This window comes from Populus euphratica, unplaced genomic scaffold (genome assembly GCF_000495115.2).
Source record: "Populus euphratica unplaced genomic scaffold, PopEup_1.0 scaffold1214.1, whole genome shotgun sequence".
Classification (NCBI taxonomy): domain Eukaryota; kingdom Viridiplantae; phylum Streptophyta; class Magnoliopsida; order Malpighiales; family Salicaceae; genus Populus; species Populus euphratica.
This window is the reverse complement of record NW_011501065.1, coordinates 14,205-36,907: the sequence shown is the minus strand read 5'-3', so window position 1 is coordinate 36,907 and position 22,703 is coordinate 14,205. Positions and strand designations below refer to the sequence as shown.

Below are 22,703 nucleotides of genomic sequence, written 5' to 3'. Positions count from 1 at the left end.
TCCTCAATATTTTATACCAAAAATAAAATATTATGATTTCTCAAATATATATCACGAGTTAGATTGTGTCGAGTAATAAAATGCATGATATTTTTTAAAATTATTTTTTACTTGAATTAAAATAATATTTTTTTTTCAAATATATGTATTACTATTCAAATTGTGTTGAGTATTTTTTACATGCACATGAAAGCTCTAATATATAATTTATATTATTTTTGAATGCATTCTTTCAAATAAAAGTTCTTTCATGTTGAAACTTGCATAGGCCTATAATGCATTGTGCTTAATTTTCATAAAATAAAATAAAAGTAGTGAGATTTAAATTTGTGACCATTTATCATTAATGTTAAAGAACTACATCAAAGAACTATCTCACCTAAAATTGCTTTGATACTATGTTAAAGAACTATCTCATCTAAAAGTTTAAACTGTTAGATGAGATTTTAAGATATAATTTATATTATTATCTAACACATCTCTTCAAGTAAAATATTTTTGGGCTTTAAACTTGCAAATTCTCATATTACCTTATATTTAATTTTTATCAACTACAATGAAGGTAGTGAAATTTGAACTTATGACAACTTGATTAACAAGACTTTGATATGTTAAGTAATTATCTCAATCTAATAACTTAAGTTATTAGATGAGGTCCCAATATATGATTTATATTTTTCTATAATAGTAATATATTTTTTTAAAAAATCTTTATACCATGACGAGCCAAATTAAATTTTAATTGAATCAAATTTATTGATTAAGGATAAAATTAAAAGTCTGGGGAAGAAAGTAAAAAGACACCATAAATAGATGATGGTTTCAAAATTCTTACAAAAGTAAAGAGTAAAAAATGGATTGAAAAATAAATTTAGTGGCTGGAATATTAGCAAAGTCAAGCGATGCGTTGTTTAATTAAATTTTTTTAAAATATTGAAATAGATGGCATGTTGTTTGTGTCAATTAAATTTTTAAAAAATAGATCTCCATACGAGCCATTTTAAATGTGTTAGATGTAGGCCTGACTTACTAAGCCCAACAACATTGGCTTTGTTTTAGTAATATTGACTTTAAGAAAAACAATCATGCTTTTTCTTATTTATGTTTTTTAAATATTTTTTTTACTTTATATTTAAATTAATACTTCTTCTCTTTGATTTTTTTTCATTTAGCCTTTTTAAATAGCCTTTTTAATTTTCTAGTTTTTTAAAGTATTTTGTAAGTATTTAATTTTTAAAAGATTTTTTTTACTCATCTATTATGTTTTATATAATTGATATATCTTTATTTTTAAGAATAAAAAATATTTATTTTTGAATAATATTTTAAGTAAGTGCAACCTTGCAAGATATTTTTTTCTTTAATTTGCTACAATCAATTTTATATGTGTCTATTTCTACAATCATTTGATTAAATAAAAAATTAATTTTATTAATTAGAGTTATTAAACACAATTAGGTAAATAAATCATGTTGTGATATCAAATATCTTAATCCACACCCACCCATTGAATTTTTTAGATATTTATTTAATTATCGTTAGTGTTTTTTTTTTAATTTGTTGACATGAATGGTTTTCAATTTATTTAATTAGATGCATGTATAAATTTTTTAATTTATATTTAATATTTTTTTATATAAAAAAATATGTCAAAAAAGTTTATATGTTTAATTTTTTATTGACAAAAATATACCCAGTCCTTAGCAAAAAGTGAGTAAAATAGCTTTTAATTATTACCACTACTAATGAAACTCTCTTTTCTCTCACTTAAAAATACCTATACCTATCTTTTTTTTTAAGCAACTGTTATCCATTTTAATGAATATGAAATATATTACTATTTTTGTTTAAACCCAACAGAAACAATGTATACAGAAATACTTATAATTAACAATACATCCACAATTAATTTGTTATCTATAAATACTTAAACGATCAAAATTATTTCACTTCCATATATAATACAGGGGCAGACGTCTAATTAATTTGTGTGCTTTTAACTTTCTAATTTCCTCTGTATTTTATACCATATCATGATTTCTCAAATACACCTCACGAGTGGCATGCACAATCTAGTTGCAGGACTTAGATTCGTTTGCATATAAAAAACATTTTATATGGTTTATACTAAAATTTTAAACATGATATTCTAGCGTCACTTTATTGACCAGTCATATTTTGGGCATCAAAAATGTAATTCTTTAAAATATTTCTTATTTAAAAATATATTAAAATGATATCCTTTTATTTTATAAAACTTATTTTTGATATAAATATTTTAAAACAATTCAAAAAAAGTAATTTGAAAGAAAAAAATTTAAATTTTAATTAAAAACAGGTTGAATGGCTGCCCCAGACCCACTTATAATACTTTCATTATAAGAATAAAAAATGTTTTTATTGTTATCATCTTCCTATGATAGAAGTATCTAAAACATGATATTCTAGCGTCACTTTGTTTATAGAACTCTATATAGAAAATTAAATTGGTTTTGTACATGCAGCAGTAATGTTTTCGCTTACCCGTGAAGCCATTGGCCTGCATGCTCCCAAATAAATAAATAAATAAATAAAATTGAAATGAGAATCTCTCTTTAGCCTGCAAATGTTGATGTCATTAGCTTGCTTCATAGGTAAACCAAATTTAAAGAAAGGAATGTCTTTATTTCTTCCTTTTCTTTATGGGCAAATCATATTCCTTGAGTGGGATATAGAGACAATCATATTGCTCGAGTTTCATCCTTGTAAGTGGCAGAGAGTATTCTTCATTTAATTAATTGTTGTCTTCTTTTCAGGTCCTTTCGTTTTTTTCCCCTAATCATCATTTTCCAAAAGAAAAAAAAAATAAAAAAAAGAACCTTGAGAGATCATAATTACATAAACACTACATACATTAAGGATTATATTTGTGGTTGCAATCGATTGATAGAGAGGTTGTGGGTGTCTAAGTGATCGTGAATCTGCCATTCGTTCCTGTCTCTACGTGCTACAAACAAGGTGTGTGTTTCTACTAATTCTTGTGTTATTTGTTATTGTCTTTCTATTATGTTATTCTGTGTTCATGCATGTTTGCATGCATGATCTATGGAGAAAGAAAGTGAAATATTTGTTCAATTTAATCCCCATTTTCTCCTACCAGACTCACTCAATTTCTGTATGCAATTTTATAATTCTCGTTGTAGGGTTAAATAATTGTAAATATAGATTAAATACCCGTTATTAAAAAGATTATGGTGTTTTAATTTATTAGTCAATTAGAAAAATAATGAGTTTTAAAATTATAAATTTTGAAAGGATTTTTAAAAAATAAATTTATATATTTTTTTGGATTGGGTCGGACCCGGCCCGATCATTTTGATTTGGGCTGGACCTGGTCCATCCCAGTGAACAGCGAGAAAATCTCTATTGTTTACTTTGTAGAAGAGTGGAGACTTTGCAAATGACATAGAAGTTGAAGGAGAAAGAGGAAGAAGAGGAGGCTGACCTACGGTGGTGGTGTTGTCATTGACGGTGGCTCAAAATGAAGATGTTGCGGCATCAAACGATGGTTCCTTCTTTTTTCTCTTTTGTTTCTTGGTGTTTTTTTTTCCTTCATCAGTTTCATTTTGTTTTGCTTTGGTTTTTCTTCCTCTCTTCTTTCACTCTCCTCTCTATGTTTGTTTTATTTTGTTCTTCTCGCCTTCAATATTTTTTTCTATCTCCCACCAATTCCCTCCTGTATGTTGATCTCTGTTGTTTTCTTCTTTGTTCCATTTCTTTCACCTCCCTTCCCCTCTGTTTCCTCTTCCAAAATTATCTTGTTCATCCCCTCTCTATAACCTCACCTGTTTTCCCCCCTTTCTCACTGCCTATTGAGGGGGGGGGGTATTTATAGGGGTAGGAGGAGTGGGAGCTACCTTACCCCTATATAGTGACAATGATAGGGTACGATGGCTGAGCTGGCCATTGTGCAGTCGCCCAGAGCTGCCTATAGGGCATAGCTCCTATGCCTTTCCCATGATGGTGGCAGGCCATGAGGGGCATGGGTTTATGTTAGGGTTTAGACAAGGTGGGAGAGAGAGGGAGAGGGAAAATGTAAGGGAACAAAACTTCTTCTTCCTTTGCTGTACGTCCAGAGAAAGAAGAAGCACAGTGACGTTCAAAACAACACTGTTTTGTGTGTTTTTTTTTTTAATGAACAATGCATGAAACGATGTTATTTTGTACAAAACACCCTCTTTCATTTAAAAAGAAATGATGTTAAAAATATGAAAAATTCCAAATCAGTACTCAATTTGTGATTTATTCAATTTAGTTCTCAATTGTAATTTTAATTTTCAAAAACAGTTCAATTGTTCCTTGCTCAAAATCGGATGTTAGCCCTCAAGTTAGCCGCCATTTTTATTTTGGTCCTTATTCTTAGATTTATGCAATTTAACCCTCAATTGATTAATAAACTTTTAATTTCTTTAATTTGGCCTTTGGTTCGGACAATTTTAGTTCCTCTATTTATAGGTTTTTTCTAGTTTGGTCATTGGTTTTTAGATTTCTTCAATCAAGTCTCTAATGAGCCATCAACTTCAATATTTATACAATTAAGCCCCTTATTTGACCAAATCAACTCTTAAAAATTATAATTTGAGTCTTGAACTTTAACTTTATCCAATTAAAGCCTAAATTGACTTAAAAATTAATTTTTATGGCAATTAAACCCTCTATAAATTTGATTAAACCCTTAATAAAATTTAATTGAGTTCATAAATATCTGATTTTGAATTTTTCTTAAATTTAATTTTCTTTGTTAACAAGGCTTTCATTAGTAACACATATACTATCAAATTTTAATCTTTGTATTATGGACTTCCTTAACCAAATTTCAGCCATTTTCTAGGCATTTTGACATCCTCTTCTCACTGCAATTATATTTTTTTTGGATTTCTTTTCAACATATTTTTTTGATTTTTGTTTTGGAAGAGAAAAGGTGAATTTAGGGAATAACCCATAAAATGGGTTATGACAATGAGGCCGAGATAACCTCAAAGAAAGAAAAATATAACAAATTATAAAGCTGAGATAACCTCAAGGAAAGAAAAATAAAAAAAATTATAAAGCTTAATTATCAATTAACCTAATATTAAAAGATAAAATTGAAAAAAAAATTCAATGGAAAAAGAATAAAAAAAAATCCTCAGGCAACTAGGCTAACTTGTGACTAGAATCATGAGACTGTAATAAACCCATAGAAATCAAATAATTTTTTTTTTATAAAGTTTAATTTCTATTCAACTCAATATTGAAGAAATAAAATGAAAAATCCAATTAAAAAAAATCTCAGGTTAATCTATAAAATCTGAGTTTTAAGACCGAGATAAATCCATAAAAAAAAAAATTATAAAGTCAAATTCTTAATAAATTCAATGTTTAAGGATGAAATAAAAAAAATATTCAATTAAAGAAACAAAAAAAAAGCACCCAAGTCAAATCCATATAGAATAGCTACTTATAAATGTCTTGTTTAGTGTACTTCTATCTAATATACCAAATACACTTCTAGGTTGGAGTTATTTCTGCTCAAATTGCAACAAATTATTATTATTATTATTATTATTATAAATTATTATTATTATTTTACATATGCTGATATTTGTTTTTGCTCATTTGTTCATGAAGCCTTTAGCCTTATATGATAATATAAGAAAAAAAATATAAGTTAATCAAATTTGAAATACAAAATTCCCTTTTAGTTTGAATATTTTTGGCTTTGGCCTTCGTGAGCAAATCATATTTGAAGTGAGGAATCTCTTTTAGCTTTTATGGATATATCATAAGGATATTCATATGCAAGTTACTATTAGATGCTAGCTATATTTTGATCCTTGCAAGTGGAAGAGGTTCCTTAATTCAATTAATTATTTATTTATTTTGAAATCTTTTCTTTTTATTTTATAAAAAAACTTCTTTTTTGAGAGACCATAGATATAGTTTCATGCATAACTCAGCTCATTAAATTAATTAAATCTATGTCATCTATGTAAGTGTTTAACTGAGTATCCTAAATTTCTGATTCATTTATCTCTTTACTATCAAGTAAGTTCTTGTATAGATTCTTCTTCTCCTTTTTTTTTTAATTGTATTTATGATATTCATACAACCTTAATCTATATGTCATGAAATTGTATTATTCATAAATACATCTAGACTATACTATTTTAGGGTTATTTAGGTTTTGAGTGAAGATTGCTTGAAGAATAATTCTTCTTTTTTAAGATTTAATAAGCTCTTTGAGGTAAGGATGTTACAAATCATTACTTATTTAATTATCAAATCTTTAACTGTAATCCACATGAATTACTAAATTAGAAATCTCATAAATCCTTTTAGGATTGAAGGATTGCTAAACCTTGAGTGCTAGCTATTTTCTAACCCTCTATAAATTTATTTTACAGTTAAATCCCTACTTGATTTTTTTCAAGTTTGCAATTGTAATCCCTTATATGAATTACATTCTAGTCCCTTAATTTTTATAAACTTATTCATAGTCAAGTCAAACTTGATTTTAATTTTTAGTTGTTCCTAATATGTTGTCAAATTATAAATTATAATCCTAATTAAAATATGATTTTATATATAAATAACTTAATTTATCATAAATCTAATAATTAATTAATATATATTCGAAGGTTAAGTGCAACGCCTAACAATCTATCATGATCTTCAACATATTAAAAAAAGTTATTTATGGTTTGAGTTAACCTTTCAACAACTAGTTTATCAATATAACTACTATTCTTTCATTTGTATTGTTTTGATATAGACATTTGACCATAAAGTGTGTTTGCATTGATAAATCATATCAATTTTCATCATGATAGTCCTTGATTATTTGAATAAGATTTGAAATTCTTTTCAAATATCATTCTACCTTACATAAGGATTTCATATTTAATATTATTTGAGACCACATGTAATATTTTATAGTTTCTATGACGATGAATCGTTTCTTAATTACTCAAATACCTTCATAAAGTTTCTATTATATCCAATGCCTGATTATTTTTTACATTTGATTAAAGAAACATGTAGTGGACATTGAAATATAGTGTTTTCTATATAGAAGGACTTAGTTATCTCAAGTATATGTGATGCAATCCAAGCACCAAAGGATCCATTGGAGGTTCCAGTTGGTCCAGTTACAAAGCTTGAAGCTAAGAGATTCAAAGAGGCTTTCAATGGACTTCTTCAAGTCACATGGGTTAAGGTGAATTTCAAGAGGATATTAAATAATGAGGCAAGCCATGATTATTGTGATTCATGTTCAAGAAGGGCTTATTGGTGAAATCAAGACCATTACATAAGGATTAAGAGAAGAAGACTAGATTCGGTCAATTTGACCTTTCACTACCTTTTTTTTAATCATAACTAGAGCTACAGGTTGAATGTTTAGGTGATTCCAATTGGGATAGAAACTAGACTTCCATAACTTTTCAATGGTACATGATACACCTTTTAATTCTTTAAGACGAGAGAGAACCATCTAAGTGAAGTTATGATTTGTTGCTTCCGGAGAGAATGCGAGAATAACTAAACTTGTTTTATTAAATTAGTTGAGCTATTAAACTTTATTTATTTTGCGAGGAAACACTTGTTTGGGTTTTAGACTTGTTTATTGTATTTATTTCAATTAGTTTGGGCTAGTTTTAGCCTGAGTTGATTATTATTTAAATTGGATTTATATGTGACCCATTAGGAAAACTAGGGTTTTTAGCTTGGGTATAAATACTTTTAAGAATAATTTTCAGCACACTTTTTTTTGGCTAATAATATTCTAATTTTTGCCGACTTTTGGTTGTCAATCTTGGTTGTTGATTGAACTTTCAACTCTTTCAAAGAATTGACCAATCTTTTTTATGAATTTATACTCCTTTTGCTCGTCTCGAGGTGTAGGTGTTGTGATTGAGTTGATTTCTAATCTTGTTGCCTTGGAGCAGGTCTTCTATTATGATAAGCTCATTATATTTTCAGCAAAAACTTAGAATAAATAGATCTTGGGTTCACATCACTAAGAATCACTTTCAAAATTGTCAAAAGCATTTTTTCATATACACAAGTATTCTCTTCATATGGAATCTTTATGCAATCAATAAACTTATCATTAAATAAACACCTAAATATTAGTTTCAAATATATCTTATATTGTAGCCTATAAGAATAACTATTTTCTTTTATAAAAGAATCTAAAGGTCGATAATCTCCTATTTGTTTATGATAACAATAAATATATAACTTAGATATAAAAATATGTCTCCCCTTATCTTTTGCAATGTATTAGGTGACTCTTCATCCTTGAATTCCATGTATTAGATATAGTCTCTTCGGGTGAGAAAGCAAGCAGTGGTGACCTAAACATAGCTTCAATTTCGTCATCATCAAGCCTTTTTTTTTTTCCAGCATGTACTATTAGTTGGTTCTTAGAAACTTAAACATCGTCTTTATTTAACACATATTTTATCATCCTTATTTAACATATATTTCATCTTGGTAAGGGTCTTATTATCTATTTCCATGAGCTTTAAATATGGATTCCTATCCATATATGCCAAAATAATCCTAAAATGCTAAAAAATAGAAGTTAATGCTTGACCATAAGGAAAAGACTTTTGCTTTTGATTATGCAATATGATCATATTCCTAATCATAACATATATATATATATATATATATATATCATTGGCCATTTTCTAATTATGCAATCGATTAAGCATATATCGATAAAAGTTATTCCATTAAAATGCCCTTTCTTTGGTAATATACTATGTGTTATTATCCTATATAGCAATCTAGGTCTTAACAACAAATCCTCACTTTATAATCCTAGATTCCATTGTTACATATTAGCAAAAAAAAAAAAAAAAACCATAACTAACTTTCTTGAAATCATATATTATACTTTAACCCATTTACTAAAAAATAGTGTCTATAACCCATTTCCATTGCCCAACCCTCTTTCTCTAGAAATAGACTTATTTGCAGAAGAATTTATAAATCTTTGAATATCATCACTTTCTCAAGAGGTTAGATCATTGACCCTTTTACTCGATTCCATGTCTCTTATGCGTTTTTTGCTTGCCATTATACTTGAATCTTCAAGAAATAAGCTACAAATGTGATCAAGAGGATGGATTTTGGAGAGTGTTTGAGAGAGAGTCGATGTTAGGGTGTTTTTATTTTGTGATTTTGATTGAGAAATAATGAATATATATATTGTTGAGCAACCGGTTGACCGATTGTTTTGGGTTACGCTTAACTGGTAGGTTTATTGAATCCCAAGTTAAGAATTTGCTAAAATTCTATCAAATCCTTTCTTTATACTAAAAATAAATCCTTTCCATATAAAAAATATATCCAAAAGAAAAACAAATCGAGGGGATAAAAAATTAAAAATATGGATAGTAGCCTCATTATCAATTATTTAGCTCAACCGACCAACCAGTTGATCCAGTTATATGAGTCAATCAAATGGTTCACATAAAAACTAATATTCTTCAAATTTTATCATCCAAGTATATTTTATTAGTATAATATACCATTTTGTCCACCCTTGTGATTCTAAAACAGTATCCAACTCTAATCTTAAGAGGTTATTGTTTACACAATATCTATCCTTTATTTTTGTAACATCAACCGTTTTGTCTCAGACCTAGATAGCCAACAACATTTTACAACTGAATGAGTTTCTTAGACATTTCATGCTTAACAAGTATACATTTTATCATTTGAATATATCCAACTTATTTTGATTTATGTATATAGGAGACACCACAAACATCTTTAGCATGAACAACATCTTTAACTTGCAAGTCTTCATGATGGTAATATAAATACATCTAGACTATAATGTTTTAGGGTCATTTAGGTTTTGAGTAAAGATTACTTGAAGAATAATTTTTCTTTTTAAGATATGATAAGCTCTTTGTGGCAAGGTTGTTATATATCACTAGTTGTTCAATTATCCGATTTTTAACCATAATTCACATGAATTACCAAATTAGAAATCTCATGAACCCTTTTAGGATTGAAGGATTGCTACACTTTGAGTTCTAACTCTCTATCTCTTTTAGGATTGAAAATCACTAGCTATTATGATCTTCAACATATTAGAAAAAGTTATTTATGGTTTGAGTTAACCTTTCAACAACTAGTTTATCAATATAACTAATGTTCTTTCATTTGTATTGTTTTGATATAGACATTTGACCATAAAGTGTGTTTGCATTGATAAATCATATCAATTTTCATCACGATAGTTATTACTTATTTGAATAAAATTTGAAATTCTTTTCAAATATCATTTTACCTTATATAAGGATTTCATATTTAATATTATTCGAGAACACATGTAATATTTTATAGTTTCTAAAATGATGAATTCTTTCTTGGTCACTCAAATACCTTCATAAAATTTCTATTATATCCAATGTCTAATCATTTTTTACATTTGATTAAAGAAACATATAGTGGACATTAAAATATAATATTGACTATATAAAATAACTTAGTTATCTCAAGTCTAAGTGATGCAATCCAAGCATTAAAGGATCCATAGGAGGTTGTGTTGGTCCAGTTACAAGGTTTAGAACTAAGAGATTCAAAGAGACTTTCAATAGACATCTTCAAGTTACGTGGGTTAAGGTGGACTTCAAGAGGATATTAAATAATGGGCAAGCCGTGATTAATTTGAGTCATGTTCAAGAAGGGTTTTTTTGGTGAAAACAAGACCTTTACACAAAGATTGAGATAAAAAGACTAGATTCGGTCAGTTTAACCTTTCATTACCTTTTTTTATCATAACTAGAGCTACAAGTCAAATGTTTAGGTGATTCCAGTTGTGATAGAAACTAAACTTCCATACCTTTCAAATGGTACAAGATACACCTTTTCATTTTTCAAGATGAGAAAGAACTATCCATGTGAAGTTAGGATTTGCTGCCACAGGGCCAATAATTTCACAATCAATAATATTCAGTTATCTCAAGTTTAAGAATCATTTACACAACTATCACATGAGCCTTTTCATATACATAGGTAATCTATTTATATAGAATTCTCTTACAGGTTAGTTCATTATACATGTCATTTAACAAATATCTGCATATTAGTTTTACTTATTCCTCATGTCCTAGTTTATGAGAATAATTGTTTGTTTTCATAAAGAAAAAAAGAACATAATATACACCAATCATAATAGCTTTAATTAATATTCAATTTTAATAGAATATTGACCTAGAACATTTAAAAACGATATTTTGATGCAATATGAATCTCATAATTATAACAATTTTATGATTTTTTTAGTAAAGCTTTTTTGTCTCATAAACTTTATCTTTACTCTAGATTTATTAATTAAATATAAATAAAAATTAAAGATAAAGAAAGCCTTTATTAATAACAAATATATTTTGCATGAATAAAATCAATGCTACATTAACTAACTAAATGACTACAAAACATATTCAGTAACAATAACATTATTAATGAATTCTAAAATTTAGATTTACATGCCTTAATATTCAGTCTGATCATCTATCAATAGTTTTTAACACCAAACCTTTGATTAATTTTTAAACTAGGAAAGATGGAGTTCTCATTACGAGTAATCACTATAGTTTTATCTTTTTTGGTAGATGATTGGTTCTTATCATTACAAGCTCCATATCACACGATATAGCTTAAACAAGCAATCAAATCTTCAGTTGTTTAGAAAATATGTTCAATTCAAGCATGTAAATCTATATTTTGAAAACATAGCCTATTATAGTGCAATTAAATAATTGGCATCAGTTTTTTACAATCTTGCATTTAATTATAGGTACTGAAGTCTTACCTTGAATATTAACGTATGGAAGTCCACGACATGACTTTCCAAACTAGCTTGATATTTGTTTTTTAACTTACATTAGTCATAAGGCTCAATACGAGCTTAACTTAGGTTTTCAAGAAGAGTTGCCTAGTATGCGCCTAGGTTTTCCAAATCTATTTCTAATGCATCTTTAATTTAGAATAGAAAATTGAATTTCAAGTCCAGTCTAGTGTAATTTTGCTTATTTTTTCATTGCATAAAAAGTTTCAACTATTTACTCATGCACTGCAAAATTCAAGTAGTCCAGTCTAGTGTAATTGCATCTTATGATTGAAGTACGTAAAATCTTTGCGAAGTTTCTTTCATTTCGAAGGGCACACAACCTTCATCACGTTTACTCATGCACTGCAAAATTCAAAACTTCCATTTATTTATGAATGTTTATCCTTGCCAATAAAAATATTTAACAAAATATTATTAGTCTCCATCTTGACTTTTAACCACCACCTTCATCTTACCACCACCACTAACATCTCCTATTTCCCCACCTCTTTTTTTACCACAACCGCGGCCTCCATCACCTTCTCACTACGACCTCTTCTCTCACTATCATTGCCATTTAACCACCACCCCTTTTATTATCATTGTGAAATCCATCATCACCGCTATTAAAAAGTATTTTCCATGTAAAATATTTTCTTACCATGCTATTTCATACATTTATATGGTTTATTTTCCATAAATAATATTTTTAATTTCAAGTTGTCTTTACTTTTTGATTCTCTACTCAATAACAATATAATCTTCCTCGTCTTCAATTATGTAAAAACAAATTTAAAAATTATTATAGAAACCTACCTTTCTATATATTTGGGAAAGTCAGAACTTTAAAAAAATGGAATTGAAGGTATACTTTTGTGGCATAAAGATCCTGTCTTTAAAATGTAATTTATATCCACCATAAAGTCGTTGCAATTGGATCCTAGCAAATACACTCCTAGAACTGTATAAAGATATCAAGGGAATAAAAAATCTGAAAGAACTAAGGATTGAAAGATATTAATATTCTATTTCTTAACTTTTGATGTATAGAGTTTTTTTGATTGACAATACAACCATATTAACATTCTATATTTTATTAACAACATTATGACAATTTAAGATTAATGACAAATTAATCTGAAGATATTATAGTCTTCAAGAAAAGAAAACACCCTACGTAACTTTTGTAGATGGCATGAATAGAGATTTAGATGAGGGGACAAGGGATTAATTGCTCGTTGGCATAGATAGATATTTTATTGCTTTCCGCTTATATCTTCACAAATTAAGGTGATAAAATTACTATTCTCATTTCTCTGATTTTTCAGACTGGTGGAAAATGGCTATCAAAAGTGCTGGTGGATCCATTGTATCTAAGATAGCAGAAGTCTTGGTGGAACCAGCAATCAAGCAGTTCCGTTATATGTTCTGTTTCAACAATTTTGTTCAAGAATTCAATGAACAAAAGATGAGCCTGGCTTTGGCACTTTATCGTCTACAAGATGCTGTCGACGTTGCTAAAAGGAATACTGAAGAGATTGAGATTGATGTCAACAAATGGCTGGAAGATGCAAAAAACGAAATTGAAGGTGTGAATCGTTTGGAAAATGAAAAGGGAAAAAATGGCAAATACTTTACTTGGTGTCCAAATTGGATGCGACAATTCAAGTTAAGCAAGGCACTGGAAAAGAAGACAGAGACTTTGCGAAAGCTTGAAGACAATAGCAAAAAGTTTCCCAAAGTGTCCCACAAAGCACCTCTTCAAGACATAGAATTTCTTCCATCAGAGGGACTCACACCCTCGGAATCGTCAAAAGAAGCTTTCGAACAGATTATGAAAGCTCTCGAAGATGACAACGTCAATATGATTGGACTGTACGGCATGGGAGGGGTGGGTAAAACCACCCTGATGAAAGAAGTATGCAGGAGTGCCAAAGAGTCGCAGCTGTTTGATGAAGTTTTGATGGCTACACTGTCCCAGAATCCAAATGTCATAGACATTCAGGATCGAATGGCAGATAGTTTAGGTCTGCATCTTGACGAAAAGACTAAAGAAGGGAGAGCAGATCGATTATGGCAGAGACTGAAGACAGAGAAGAAGATGCTTATAATCCTGGATGATGTTTGGAAAGTTATCAACTTGAAAGAGATAGGGATCCCATTTGGTGATGCTCACAGGGGTTGTAAAATTCTTCCAACAACACGTCTTAAAGACATGTTCTTATATGGAGTGCCAGCCAAAAGTGTTCTTAAGTCTCTTATCAGAAAATGAAGCATGGGCTTTGTTCAAAATCAATGCAGGTTTACGTGACGCGGACTCTACCTTGAACTCAGTGGCAAAGAAGGTTGCGAGAGAATGTCAAGGACTGCCTATAGCACTTGTGACAGTGGGAAGGGCTCTAAGAGATAAATCTGATGTTGAGTGGGAAGTGGCGTCCAAAGAGCTCAGAAACTCTCAATTTCGGCACATGGAACAAATTGGTGAACAAAAAAATGCATATTCATGTCTTAAGTTGAGCTATGATTATTTGAAGCACGAGAAAACCAAGTTATGTTTCTTGCTATGCTGTTTATTTCCAGAAGATTACAACATTCCAATTGAGGACTTGACGAGATATGCAGTTGGCTACGGGTTACATCAAGATGTGGAGTCCATTGAAGATGCAAGGGAAAAAGTTCATGCGGAAATAAGAACCCTCAAAGATTGTTGTATGCTGTTAGGCACTGAAACTGAAGAGCGTGTGAAAATGCATGACTTGGTTCGTGATGTTGCTATTCAGATAGCATCATCTAAAGAATATGGATTCATGGTAAATTCAGGCCTTGGGTTGAAGGAGTGGCCAATGTGCAGTAAAAGCTTTGAAGGTTGCACAGCAATTTCGTTAATGGGCAATAAACTAGCAGAACTTCCTGAAGGATTGGTATGTCCACAGCTCAGAGTTGTATTATTAGAACTGGATCGTGGTTTGAATGTTCCAGAGAGGTTTTTTGAAGGGATGAAAGAAATTGAAGTTTTGTCCCTAAAGGGAGGGTGTTTGTCATTGCAGTCACTTCAATTCTCGACGAACCTTCAATCGTTGCTGTTGATGGAGTGTAAATGCAAGGAGCTCATTTGGTTGAGAAAGCTGCAAAGGCTTAAGATTCTTGGTTTTATAGGGTGCGACTCCATTGAAGAATTACCTGGTGAAATGAGGGAGCTCAAGGAGTTGAGGTTGTTGGACGTGACAGGTTGTAGAAATCTAGGAAGGATTCCCGTGAATTTGATTGGAAGCTTGAAGAGGTTAGAAGAACTGCTAATCGGGTGTTACAGCTTTAAGGAATGGGATGTCGTTGGGACAAGCAGGGGAGGAGTGAATGCGAGCCTAAGAGAACTAAACTCGTTGTCTCATTTAGCTGTATTATCATTGAGGATACCGAAGGCTGAATGCATTCCCAGAGATTTTGTTTTTCCCAGGTTGCTCAAATATGATATTTGGGTGTTAGGGAATGGGTATTCAGAACTTGATAATGAATACCCAACTGCAAAGACAAGATTATGTTTGGGTGAAATCAGCGCCACATCCTTAAATGCGAAGACATTTGAGCAATTGTTTCCTACTGTGTCTCAAATTAGTTTTCATAGAGTGGAGGGTTTGGAAAATATAGTATTGTCCTCTGATCAGATGACCACCCATGGCCATGGGTCTCGAAAGGACTTCTTGCAAAGATTAGAACATGTCAAAGTGAATGGATGTGGGGATATTCGCACTCTGTTTCCAGCTAAATGGCGGCAAGCTTTGAAAAATCTAAGGGGTGTGGAAATTAAAGACTGTAAATCATTGGAAGAGGTTTTTGAATTGGGCGAGGCTGATGAAGGAAGCAGTGAGGAGAGGGAGCGGTCGTTGTTGTCATCTTTAACAGAGCTACAACTGTCCTGCTTACCTGAGCTCAGATGCATATGGAAGGGGCTCACCGGGCATGTCAGCCACCTAAGTCTTGCTCATCTGAATTTGGATTCTCTCGACAAACTGACATTTATCTTCACACCGTCCCTCGCTCAAAGTCTACCACAGCTAGAAACACTTAAGATAAGAAGTTGTCGTGGATTGAAGCATCTTATCAGAGAAAATGATGATCAAAGTGAAATAATTCCAGAGTCTCTTAGCTTCCCGAAGTTAAAAACTCTCCTTATAGAATACTGTGGTCACCTGGAATACGTCTTCCCTGTCTCTGTGTCTCCGAGTCTTCTGAAGCTGGAACAGATGACTCTAGTTACTAGCAATTTAAAGCAAATATTTTACAGTGCAGAAGGAGATGCTGTCACCAGAGGTGGCACCATCAACTTCCCTCGGCTAAGAAAATTGTCTCTTTCAAATTGCAGCTTCTTTGGTCCAAAGGATTTTGCTGCCCAGTTGCCTTCTTTGCAAGAGTTAACCATTGATGGCCACGAAGAATCGGGTAATTTGTTGGCACAGCTCCAAGTACGTCCTTTATACTTCTCCAAGATTTTTTTCTTTTCTAATTTAAATTGTCTACTTCAATACACTGATAATTTCTTCTTTCTTCCTCCAAATTTCTGAAACTAAAGCAATTGATAAGCTCTTAATTATGCACTGAATTTATATACAAGAAAAAAAGTGATCCATAATAAAGCATTTTTACTTTATATACAAGAAATCTTACTACTATGTAAAATTAAAATTATTTTTTCTTATATATTTGTTTTTGGTTAATGTCATAATTTGTTTTTTTATAAATCAAATATTAAAAAAAAACTATTTTTTAGTTAATAAGTGTAATCTTTTCATGATTGCTTTTAATTTAACTAATATAAAATAATAATTTATATTTAGATTATCATAAATATGAAAAATTATGATTTCATAATCCGCTGACCCATTGCCCTATCTATTTATATCTTTTTTATTGATTAAGTATTTTGCTGAAGTATCGGGGATAATTGTTTCACCTATTTACCAAAATTATATAATAGTTTCAAAGTGCACAAACGTTCCGAGGAATTATATCTAACAAAATGGCACCTGTATTTATTTAATTGTTTTTATGCAGGGCTTCACAAGTTTGGAAGCATTACAGTTGTCCTCACTGCCTGTGCCTGACATGAGTTGTATATGGAAGGGTCTCGTGCTGAGGCATTTGACTACTTTGGTGGTGAGGAAATGCGAGAGACTGACGCATGTATTTACAGGCAACATGATTGCTAGTCTGGTTCAACTAGAAGTTCTAGAGATATCAACTTGTGATGAATTGGAGCAAATCATAGCTAAGGATATTGATGATGGAAATGATCAAATATTGTCAGGAAGTGATCTCCAATCTTTATGCTTCCCCAATTTGTGTCGAATTGAGATCAATGTATGCAACAAGTTAACGAGTCTCTTCCCAATAGCCATGGCTTCAGGTCTCCCGAAGCTCCAAATACTTAGAGTAAGCCAATCCTCTCAACTACTGGGAGTATTTGGGCAGGATGATCATGCTTCACCTGTCAATGTTGAGGAGGGGATGGTGCTCCCTGAACTGCAGGAGCTGTATCTAGAACAATTACCGAGGATTGTCTACTTCAGTCTTGGATGTTATCAATTCTTATTCCCTCGACTGGAGATGTTGAAGATGCATCAATGTCCAAAGCTGACCACAAAATTTGCTACTACAACAAATGGTTCAATGAGTGCTCAATCAGAGGTGCTGCTTATTTGACATGATTTCTTGCCTTTCTTTCAGTGTTACAAGTTAGAATGTGTATGCCTTGCTTGAATTGGCTTTGCAGGTATCTCAAGTAGCTGGGGGTTCAAGCATTGGTCGCTCCGTGCCAACCAACACTCGTAGAATGTGGACCCGAAATAATGGGTGGGAGGAGGAGGAGGAGGAGGAGGACGACGAGGACGAGGACGAGGACGAGGCCGAGGCCATAATAAGATTTATTCGTTTTCTACTTGATGATGATAGGTAAGAAGATTAGTTTGGCATTGGGATTTGAAAAGCATGCTAATAATTCAATATTTCCCCAACCAAGTAATATGGCTGCAGTTATTTATGCTCTATCCTTTTCCTTCAACTGTTACTAGTTGAAATAAATTAACATATGCGATATGCCTGAATGGTCGTTGTTCTTCATGTTTGCATAAGGGTGGCTGGTTACCTCGTCATGCGATGATTTCACGGAGAATCATGTCTTTGAGCGGTGGTGCTGCGAGTATTCTTTTAATTCGTGGAAGTAATTTCAACTGTTTCATTGGCAATGAGATGCAATTTGGCTTTACATTGTAACAGTCATATTTACCATACAACTCCTAAAAGAAGGATATTGAACTTCTAGAAAATAAGGGCGTATGTCATCATGTTCTGTCTCCAGTCATTTATTGTGCGAACCTCAAGAAATAAGGGCGTATGTTTGCTTGCCCATTTGTGTTTCTTTTCAAGTGTGTGAACCTTCAAAAACAAGTGAAGGGTATAATGTTACTCGTCTGTGTGCTTATTGTTTAATGTGTGGATTTTCGTTCTCCTTTCTGCTCAAACTAATGGCTCTACGACTTGTGTATTTGCTTCGTCAACATGTTTTTTCTGTCATTTTGATGTTCTGTTTCTATTATGATTCTTTATGAGGTTTTGAAATAGGCCTTAGCAATGCTGCTTGAAATCTGGAATGAATGTTACTGTAAAATACTATATATGTTCTTACAAACACATGTACTTATAATACCCATTCTACTAATACGAGTGCGCGCGTACATTTAGATCTCAAGTTTAATTATTATTTTTTTTATAGTTCGTATTTGTATATATAGCAAGTTACTTGGTTAACTTCTTGGGTGTGTGTATTACCATACAGAAATATGGTTTCTACATTGATATATAAATATGTGTAAAAACAAATCAACTTATAAATTTATTGATAGAATGTTAATGAGTAAAGGATTGTACTTTTATTTTTAATAAATAAACAATAAATTAAATTTATAAAAGTAACACTCTCAAAACAATAATATAAAGGAACACAAAAATTAATCAGCTTGTGGTCTTTTTTTTTAAAAAAAAATTTAGTTCTAGATTGATATAGTAAGAAACAAACCATTTATGAGTTATTTAATTGATTAATCAAGTCGAGTCATATTTTATAATACTATGATTTATTATTATTAAAAATTCAATTAAAACCAACAGAATTATTAACAAAGTTTTTCTATTTGTAATTTACAGTGATATTTATCAACGGATATAAATCAATTGATAACATCATCATCATTATATACTAACTAATAGAATTCCAGATAAAACAAATAATTTTTTTTTTTAAAAAAATAGTGTGATGACAAACTGCCTCCCCTCTTTATTTTTTCCTTCTTCTTTCTTATCTTGCATCTAAACAAACTCACCCCTCCTTAATCTACAAGTAACCACCCCAAAAACATCTCTCACTTCTTAATATAATTTTTTTTTCTTTTTATAGTCACAATATCCATGTTTTGATTTATTGTGTATTTTGTTATTTTTTATTGATAAATCTATTTTTTTTAATTTTAATATAAAAATATCAATTTTATTATTATTATTATTTTAATATATATATTTTGTTAGGGTATATAACAAGAGCCTTTTTTTTGTTAATAGTCGAAATTTTATAAAGAAAAAAGGCTACAAAGATAATAGCCTAACTTACATCAGATAAACAAGTAAAGAAAAAAAGTACAAAAAACTGTTGCATGAAACAGGGGAGAGCAACAAATGAGGGAACAAACAAATCATAAGAAACCAACTTCTCTCGGCTAAACATTCTCTATATTAAGCTCTAAAGAGTTGGAATCAAGCCTCAACCATAAAGCAATACTTTGACGCACCATGGAGAAACAAATTTGAAAGTTAGGGGCAACATCATTAAAAATAACATTATTTCGGTGAAGCCAAAGATTCCAAACAATGCATGAGAAAAGAAGCTGCCATGAGAGATTCTGCTGCTTGCCTTTAACCATTGAAGACCATTGGTAGCACATATCATCAATAGATTTTGGAAAAACACTGCAAAAGCCCTGATTATAAAGCAGTTTCATCCATATATAACAAGAGCCTTTGTCATCCTCCTTAAGAAAATTACACTTGAGCTTTTGCCTGAAGTACAGAAACTCGCCTGCTTTAAGTTCGACAGGGAAGACCTGAGGTTCCTTTCCTGAAGCAAAAGGTGGTCATTATCAAGATTCTGATGAAGAAGAGATTGTTGAGCAGCGAGATCTTTTTCAGCACGGGCAACACGCTTAGAGATATGAATAAAATGGAGTTTGTTAAGCTCATTCAATGGTCTTTCGAGTACTTTAATTTCCTGCATAGAGTAACCATACAGGAGCCGCTGACTGGATTGTTCCAACTCTGCAAAGTAACCTCCAAGAATTGAGGGTGATCAACCCACTTCTTTAAAAATTTGAAGTTCTTGTTCCCTCTAGGCTTGCGCTGACCAATCTGAACAGAGGCTGGAGAGTGATCAGAGAAAACACCAGGGGTGTTAAAGTGAACATGGGCTTGTTGAGGTAAAGAGGACCAAAGGGGATTCACCATGACCCTATCAGGCTTGCTCCAAACATGACCATTGGACCAGGTGAAGAAGCATCTAGTAGAATGTAAATCAGCAAGACCCAGATCAATGCAGCAGTCCCTAAAATCAGAAACTTCATAGCTGGTGACATGAGCTCCATTATGTTTGTCTTCCTGAGAAAGCATGGAATTATAAGTCACCAAGGAGAGCTTGGGCACCATCTAATAATGTTGAACCCATAGATTAAAGTAGCAAAGAAAGTGGAGTGAGTTTCCAAGCTAGAAATAGAACATGAATAGCCTGAGCAGAAAAGTCAAATAAATCAATATTGACAGTGCTAGGATTCCAAAAATTAACAATCCGGACATATGAGGCAGCCACACTATTAGTGAGATATTTCCAAGACTTTAACCGAAGGTTGTGCATGAGACCAACTTCAGAAGAGGATAGCTTGGTCTCTAACAAACAACAAGCATCAACCCTGTTTCTTTTATTGAGGCTAACCACCTCATTCTGCTTCAGCGAACTATTAAGCCCCCTGATGTTCCGACAATATATTAACATGAATTCGGAGCGGTAAGGGTGTTGTCCCCACCACTTCTAGTTGGAAGAGAAACAAGTCCCTTTGTAGACCTCCTGTGATCCGTCTTGCAACAGAGGCATTAAGAATATTAGCCTGACACAGTTCACCAGGCTGAACAACGTCCTTACCTTTGGAAAAAGTAGAAGGTTTGCCAGTAACCGTTGATGTGCTTCGTGGACAGGGTTACTTGTTAGCTTTTGAATATTATTTAAAAGTATATTTTTATTAAATTTTTATATTAATATATTATATTAAATATTATAAAATTTTCTAACTAAAATATATATTATAATAATAAATCTGATAATATAATATATTTATAATTTTTTAATAAATAAACAATAAATTAAATTTATAAAAGTAACACTCTCAAAACAATAATATAAAGGAACACAAAAATTAATCAGCTTGTGGTCTTTTTTTTTAAAAAAAAATTTAGTTCTAGATTGATATAGTAAGAAACAAACCATTTATGAGTTATTTAATTGATTAATCAAGTCGAGTCATATTTTATAATACTATGATTTATTATTATTAAAAATTCAATTAAAACCAACAGAATTATTAACAAAGTTTTTCTATTTGTAATTTACAGTGATATTTATCAACGGATATAAATCAATTGATAACATCATCATCATTATATACTAACTAATAGAATTCCAGATAAAACAAATAATTTTTTTTTTTAAAAAAATAGTGTGATGACAAACTGCCTCCCCTCTTTATTTTTTCCTTCTTCTTTCTTATCTTGCATCTAAACAAACTCACCCCTCCTTAATCTACAAGTAACCACCCCAAAAACATCTCTCACTTCTTAATATAATTTTTTTTTCTTTTTATAGTCACAATATCCATGTTTTGATTTATTGTGTATTTTGTTATTTTTTATTGATAAATCTATTTTTTTTAATTTTAATATAAAAATATCAATTTTATTATTATTATTATTTTAATATATATATTTTGTTAGGGTATATAACAAGAGCCTTTTTTTTGTTAATAGTCGAAATTTTATAAAGAAAAAAGGCTACAAAGATAATAGCCTAACTTACATCAGATAAACAAGTAAAGAAAAAAAGTACAAAAAACTGTTGCATGAAACAGGGGAGAGCAACAAATGAGGGAACAAACAAATCATAAGAAACCAACTTCTCTCGGCTAAACATTCTCTATATTAAGCTCTAAAGAGTTGGAATCAAGCCTCAACCATAAAGCAATACTTTGACGCACCATGGAGAAACAAATTTGAAAGTTAGGGGCAGCATCATTAAAAATAACATCATTTCGGTGAAGCCAAAGATTCCAAACAACGCATGAGAAAAGAAGCTGCCATGAGAGATTCTGCTGCTTGCCTTTAACCATTGAAGACCATTGGTAGCACATATCATCAATAGATTTTGGAAAAACATTGCAAAAGCCCCGATTAGAAAGCAGTTTCATCATATATTCCAAGTGAAGTGGCAATGAATGAAGAGGTGACTCGAAGATTCCAAGCTTTTATTGCAGAAAGCGCATCTTGACTCCTGAAGAGTGAGGTAGTCATGCTGAAATAGAAAATCTCTTGTGGTTACTTTGTCTTGGACAAGGAGCCAAAGGAAAAGTTGCACTTTTGGTGGAGTTAGTTTTATCCAAACAGAAGATTGGAATGGTTTAGCACCACCGTAGAGCAGCTGGTCCATCATTTTGGAGCAAGATTTTACACTGAAGATGCCATCACT

The 22,703-nt window shown here is 31.1% G+C and overlaps 2 protein-coding genes across 4 annotated transcripts; both read left to right on the top strand.

The window, feature by feature from the left end:
• Positions 1 to 2,715: 2,715 nt before the first annotated feature.
• On the top strand, positions 2,716 to 18,204 carry LOC105117181 (probable disease resistance protein At4g27220). Of its 3 annotated transcripts, none has more exons than XM_011014755.1 (5): positions 2,716 to 2,997; positions 13,207 to 16,338; positions 16,928 to 17,560; positions 17,646 to 17,824; positions 18,005 to 18,204. In XM_011014755.1, the coding sequence occupies exons 2-5, from the start codon at positions 14,047 to 14,049 to the stop codon at positions 18,030 to 18,032; spliced, it is 3,132 nt and encodes a 1,043-aa protein (XP_011013057.1). In that variant the 5' UTR covers positions 2,716 to 2,997; positions 13,207 to 14,046; the 3' UTR covers positions 18,033 to 18,204. The 3 variants fall into 3 exon arrangements, with proteins under 3 accessions (XP_011013057.1, XP_011013058.1, XP_011013056.1); XM_011014756.1 differs by lacking the exon at positions 2,716 to 2,997 and adding an exon at positions 6,045 to 6,066; XM_011014754.1 differs by lacking the exon at positions 2,716 to 2,997 and adding an exon at positions 13,137 to 13,168.
• LOC105117183 (disease resistance protein RFL1-like) lies at positions 13,218 to 14,047 on the top strand. Its single transcript, XM_011014757.1, has 2 exons — positions 13,218 to 13,905; positions 14,028 to 14,047. Exons 1-2 carry the CDS (start codon positions 13,218 to 13,220, stop codon positions 14,045 to 14,047), a joined length of 708 nt encoding a protein of 235 aa, XP_011013059.1.
• Positions 18,205 to 22,703: the final 4,499 nt, after the last annotated feature.